The following is a 6,833-nucleotide window of genomic DNA, read 5'->3' on the forward strand; positions in this document are numbered from 1 at the left end:
ATGGCTTCCAAACAGGAAGACAGAACGGAAGTGGGTCATGTGACCTGATACTAACCAATCCAATCGTGTTGGAACGAATCCGTCACTTCACACGTACACAAGGGTACGCACGCACACGCACACACACACACGCGCACGCACGCACGTACGCACACACGCACACACACACACACACACACACACACACACACACACACACACACACACACACACACACACACACACACACACACACACACACACACACATATATACACATAGTTATGTATAACAAAAACTATTTTATTTGTCACACTGAAATTGCATTATACATACACTAAATTTCTTGCTTTATTAATTCTGAAGAAACTTCCATAGGCTTACAGCCTATTTCCATGATGACAAGCGTACAGCCACAAACATGTAGTTATACACTAGATTGAGCAAAATTATGTCCTGTTCATAATTGTTACCAACAACCATCACCATCATCAAACAACAATCAGAATCATGACTCAAAATATCATGACAAAAATGGAAGACATGCATTTATATACAGATTGAAGAGCAAATCAAAGTGAAGGCAAAGTGAAGCACACAGGGACATCCAGCACACATAAGTGCAAACTAAACGAAGGCTTCAAATCATGATTCAACTAGTCATTCTGCATGCATTTAACACTCCAAATGAAACCTGTCACGACCCACAAACTATAGTGTACCAGAGCTGCCCTTATAAAAGTCCTGCAAAAGCCACATATTCCCCCTTTCTAAGTATGAGAAACACAAATGCTCTGCCTTTGCATTACATTCGGCCTATCTGTGCGCCTTTCCATGTTGTGTGTCCACACCATGGGCGAGCTCTTCTCCCTGTCCATCTGATGTCCTCTCCTGCTGTCCATCTCCTGGTATTTCTAATGTCTGATGCCTTGGCTCTTCCTCTCCTTCTCGCCTTCAGTCTTCTCCCTTTCTCCTGTGTTGGTCTTTCCATTCCCACAGCCTGTCTGCAGCATCACCTCAGAGCTGCAGAGGGAAAAGATACAAGGGGGAAAAGGCAGATATTGTGTGATTGAGTCAAACAAACCAACAGTTGTATGCTAATGGTTGCTCACAGCTGAATTGTAAATCGAATGGTTATGTATAAAGCTGAATTTATGGGGGCACGCTTTTATCATTGGAATATTGTTTTACCAAGAGAAAGAAGATAATCTCCCAGAATGCAGCATCTTGGGTAAACAGAATGCGCTATTCATTCACTCTAAAGTAGTATTTATTAGACATTTATTGAGTTGAAGGCATAACCTCTGAATGTGAGTGGGTCTGTTGTCCTTTATGAGGGTGTTGAGTTTGTAGTAATCCAGGAACGTCCGGGCCACGTTCCTGCCCAGCTTCATGTCTGTCGATACGGGTTAGTTAAGGCCTTTTAACCAACAGCAGACAATAAACAGGATCATTCCGGACCCTAAGCATGAACACAACATGAAATACACTGCAGTGTGAGTCCTCTATCCCCACCAGAACCCACAAGTAGTGGAGACAGGTCCTTCCTCAATAAAGGAACAGCATGATATGGCGTGACGCATGAAACACAAAGTCTTTACTATATGGTGCTGGTGGACAGGAATGAAATAAAGCTGCAGAAAAAAAGCGGCCTATACAATGTCCCCTCTCTCCGTTCCTTACGACAGCGGTGTGAGTGGCAGTAAATAACCAGATAGCACCAGGAGAAGAATAACGGCGGCGTAAATCCTGACGGCACGAGGCCGTGTTCCCGCGCTAAGTAAGGCTAAATCAACAGCGGTTCACTTTCATCAGCCGCACGCATGATGCAGGCCTGCATTACACCGTGGCAATCACTTACCGCTTGGGACTTCATTGAAATTCAAAGGTGAGCGCTCGGGAGCATACATTTACATACACTGCGGTAAACCTTTCCACCGCGTTTAGTCTAGGCGCCGTATCGATAGCAGTTTTCTCGGGACACTCATCGGCGCATGACTAACCGCCGTTAGTCAGGGCCGATCGTTATTCCCCTTAAAATGTGATTATAAGTCGGGCGGATCAAGGTGAAAATGATGATCCGCTTTAGATGACGAAGGAGGGCAAACCGGACAGTAACACCATCGATGTGTGTCAGCGTGCCATGACTGACGATGTGGCAATTAGACAAGGAGGAGAAGTAATGAAGGGTTGGAACATCTACCTGTCTCTCCATTCATCCACCCATCAATCCATCCATCAATCTATTATTCACACGTGGAATAAAAACCATGGCCGCTTGCCTTCGATGCTGAGCATTGATGTTTAGGGTTTGCTAGCGATCTAACATTCTTCAGCGAGCTGAAGGTGATGATGGAACAACACAGAGACATGATCTGTCAGCATCCCATGTCGTTAGCTTGTTGATGCTCAGATACTACCTGTCCACCTATCTTGGCTGTCTGTCAGCGGCTGTGTGATTGAAACAACTGGCCTACAGAAGGAAAAGGAAAAAAATAAAAGGGACTGGAACTGGACAAAAAAAAAGAGAAATCTAGGTGACGATCCAGTCGTTTTTTATTTTTATTTTTCCAATTTCTTCTGATGGTCAAAAAATGGCCTGTCCCACATAAATCTCTGTCGCTATGCGGGTGAAAACCTATTGTCCGAAGCTGTTAACTTTTAAGCCATCCATCTTGGACTTAAATGGGCTGTCTTGGTGGTGGACGCTGGGCCTGCAAAATACACACCCACATGGGCGTGCACACTTACACGTACACACACAGAAACAGACACAGCCACACACACATACAACCACACACACACACACACACACACACACACACACACACACACACACACACACACACACACACACACACACACACACACACACACACACACACACACACACACATACGATGATACAGAGACACACACATCGACAAAAACAGACACACACAAAGTCGGGGATTGCCTGGGAGTTAAGTCACAGATATACGAGTTGGCCGTACGATCGCCAGTCTGTCACCTTGGCCTATGAGAGAGAGAGAGAGAGAGAGAGGGAGAGAGAGAGAGAGAGAGAGAGAGAGAGAGAGAGAGAGAGAGAGAGAGAGAGAGAGTGTCTGGTGTGTTTGTGTGTGTGTGAGCATGCGCATGTGAGTGAGCGTGGGTGTGTGTGATGTGTATGTGTGGTGTTTTGGTGTGTACTGTGCGCGTTATGTCTGGTATGCGTGTTTGTGTCTGTGTTGGTGTGTGTGTGTTATTATTTTTATGTGTGTGTGTGTGTTGGTGTGTGTGAAAGTTTGAGTGTGTTTGGGCGTCTCTGTGGGTCTTCATCCTTCACCCAGCAGGCCGGTGGCAACTCTCTCCACACGACCTCTGAGTCTGTGTTTACACCCCATCTGGTTGTCTGTGTGCCGTTCCAGCATCGGCCCATATACCTGTTGGGACTCCGTGTGTTTATCGGCCTGGACTAAGTTCTAGGAGCTGTCCTCATTTGGTAAAGAAAGAAAAGGGTGTATGGCAAAGAGCCTATCGGTCAGAACAAACACGTAGGTGGTCCAAACACACTGCTAGGGAAGTCCTTGAGAAAGTTTAGGAACCTCTACTTATAGGCTAAAGTATGTATCCTGGATGATAGGAGACGCTAATTCGTAGTGTATGGGACTGCTTTAGGGACATGTAGTTAGAAAGTATGCTGAAATGAAAAATAACATTCAAAATTATTCCAAAATGCCCCAACAGTCTCAGTACTAAGTGAAGATGCTTCTTAAATTGCTTCACATGGAGAGCTGAAGTAGTGCAATCCGTTTTTGGCATTCATTACTCTAGGGCTGGTGGCTATCTTCCAAGTTCCAAGTTCTGCTCCAGTCCGCCTTCTAGCTAACCTTTAAACGGAAACCAGAGTACACCTTCAATAGCAGCGCCCATGAATTGAGATTCATGCTAGCTAGTAGTGTGAAGCTGCCATAATCCTAAATGCTTAATCCTATCCTAATGCCTCTTCATAGCGTTTCTTGTTTACCCCCTTCTTGCTATTTGTTTGCAAAGCCATTTGATTATCTCCATACTTAATGTCAACATTAGGAAAAGGGACAAATCTTGGTTTTAGTGGCTGATCACAAACAGCTAATTTAACCCGGTACACACTAGAGCCTCCAAACAACCACAAAACATTGAGCTCGAAGGATATAAAAGGGTGTAAGACAACGCATCAAAGATATCTGCTCAGGAATATTGGTGTGCTAATGCTAATACAATGCTACATCAAATACAAGCAAACAAATAGGGACGGACAAGCGGTAAACACCTAAATGTAAGTACGCGAATGCACTACACGCAGACGCACGTTTTCACACACACACGTGTAGTAGCTTACACACAGATGTTTAGTACACAGACAAACACACTTTGAGCGAACACAAACTTTTGTATACAAAGTCATGTAAACACACAGATTCATGCTCACACACATACATCAACACACACAAGCCCCCAACAAACACACACACACGCACGCTTGCTCTCTCTGTGCCCTTGACATTGCCCGCGTCTGACGTCAGGAAAGTTGTCCTACTCGCAGGGTGTTTTCCTCACTTTCTCTTTGATCAGCAGAGCGCCATGCCAGCCCTGATCCCTCTGACCACGCCGGCGCCGTCGACAGAAATAACTCCTGGACCACACACACACACACACACACACACACACACACACACACACACACACACACACACACACACACACACACACACACACACACACACACACACACACACACACACACACACTCGCAGATGGCCTCTCAGCTTGGCTCGTCACGACTCGACGTCTACTACAGGACACTTCGTGATAGACGTGCCGCCTCTTCCGAAAGGGAGGACTCCACCTCCATTGGACCGAGAAATATTTGGAGCGAGAGAGAGAGAGAGAGAGAGAGAGAGAGACAGACACGGAGGATGCCCTATCTCAGATGGTTCTGGCCCGTGGCCAGGAGCCGACCAGGTAGGGGGGCCCGTGCTGATGCAGGGAGAGGGATGCGCGCGAGTGCGTGAGCCAGGAACACAGCGTGAGGGCCGGGGCCGGGCTGACAGTGGCAGGTGGTGATGAACAGATCCAGAAAACGCGCACCCCCCCCCCCGGCCCTGGAATCCCTGAACCTCTCAAGGTTCCTGCGAGCGGCCCTTAATCGCCGGGACGCGGCAGCGCTAAAACCCGTCGCACCCCGTCGGCGACGCCCATAGGTCCCACGGTCAGCCTGTCTGTCTACCTGCCCCCCCCCCCCCCCCCCCCCCCCCTTTCCCTCGCCATGGCGGATGCCCGCGTTGCCGTCGCAAACGTGTCGGGCCTGTCACTGGGGCTCTTTAATATCTCCGGGCGCACCCTGGCTCTCGTCAGATCGATAGCGGGTCTTTGTCAGCGCTCAAGGGCATGTCACTGTAGGGACGGGCGAGAGAGGCGGCGAGGAAATGGATGTTCCTGATTTGTTTACCGCAGCTGTTTGCCGTCGTTCCGGCGGTGTTTAGAGGCTTTGGGGCGTCGGGTCCCCAGGGCGCCGCCGGGGGCCCCCGCAGGCAGGCAATAAGAGTCTCAGCGACACAACGGACAGGACAACAGTAGACGGTTGTCAAGGTAGGACGGGATTTAACGAGGGGACAAATATAGCGACGCCGGAGCCATCAATACATCCCAATGACAGGCACTGTCACCACGGTGACAGCTCCTGAGCTGATCAGCAATGCTAATTAACAGTCTGGGGCCACGACAGCCGAACAACAAGGGCGTGGCGGTTCTCGGACAGAGACTGTGTTCGATTCTAAAAGCCTGTCCGTCAGAAGGAGCACGTAGATGGTCCAAACACGCAGTGAGGGACGTCATTGAGAAAGTTTAGGAACCTCTACTTATAGGAGAAAGAAGGCGTCCTGGATGGTTGGAGATAGGCAGGCAGAATTGTCATGTGATAATTCATAATGTATGGGACTGCTTTAGGGACACGCATTTAGAAAGTGTGCTGAAATGAAAAATGACATTCAGAATTATTCCAAAACGCCCCAAAAGATTCTGACGACAGACTCAGCGTTATCTGAAGATACTTCTTAAAGTGCTTCACAGGGAGAACTGAAGTGGTACAATCCGTTTTTGGCATTCATTACTCTAGGGCTGGTGGCCATTTTCCAAGTTCTGCTTCAGTCCGCCTTCTAGCGAACTTTTAAACGGGACTCAGAGTACACCTTAGGCTTCAATAGCAGCGCCCATGCATTGAGATAAATGCTAGTTAGCAGGGCACTAAACCCAAACCATAATCCTAAATGCATATCCCTCACCCCTACCTTAATGCCTCTACATTAATGATACCATCTCTCGATTGCCCCCTTCTTGCTATTTGTTTGAAAAGCCATTCGCCTATCTCCATACGTTTAGACAACAACATTAACAAAAGGGACAAATATGGGTTCTGGCGAATGGGGGGGGGTCCCTTGTCACCAAACAGCTCGATGAACCCGGTACACGACAAGGGCTCCAAACGACGTCCACCAACTTGTTGCTGTGTGTCGCAGTGTAGAGCGGCACTCAACGGAGGCTTTGGTGACCGTACCGACGGGTGCATTGGCGCAGACCAATCTAGTTGTGTGTCTGTGTGACGAGAGGCGTGCGTGGCCCGGCGCCTGCTGCTCGCCGGTGGCAGAGCGGGTTTGTTTGCCCGCCGGCAGGGCCATTTGCATACTCGTCAGAGGATGTCCACCGGGTGGGGGGGGGGCTGGCGAGGCGTGCGGTGTTTCACTGGCAGTTCTGGTTCTCACCCGGGGCTCTGATGGACCCCCCGCGGCCCCGGGACGACGCCTCTGGTTGGGTGTCACTAGCTTGTCAAGACAGAC

The 6,833-nt window shown here is 48.7% G+C and overlaps 1 protein-coding gene across 1 annotated transcript in view; it reads right to left on the reverse strand.

The window, feature by feature from the left end:
- Positions 1 to 364: 364 nt before the first annotated feature.
- The window catches only part of LOC130392799 (cytosolic carboxypeptidase 6-like), a 131,368-nt gene continuing 124,899 nt past the window's right edge, over positions 365 to 6,833 (reverse strand). Inside the window, exons 11-12 of the mRNA XM_056603293.1 lie at positions 1,282 to 1,375; positions 365 to 1,002 (exon numbers count right to left, since the gene is read on the reverse strand). Of these exons, the coding sequence (XP_056459268.1) occupies positions 894 to 1,002; positions 1,282 to 1,375 (203 nt within the window). The 3' untranslated portion in view covers positions 365 to 893. The remainder of the gene's footprint in view (positions 1,003 to 1,281; positions 1,376 to 6,833) is intronic.

This window comes from Gadus chalcogrammus, chromosome 12 (assembly GCF_026213295.1).
Source record: "Gadus chalcogrammus isolate NIFS_2021 chromosome 12, NIFS_Gcha_1.0, whole genome shotgun sequence".
Classification (NCBI taxonomy): domain Eukaryota; kingdom Metazoa; phylum Chordata; class Actinopteri; order Gadiformes; family Gadidae; genus Gadus; species Gadus chalcogrammus.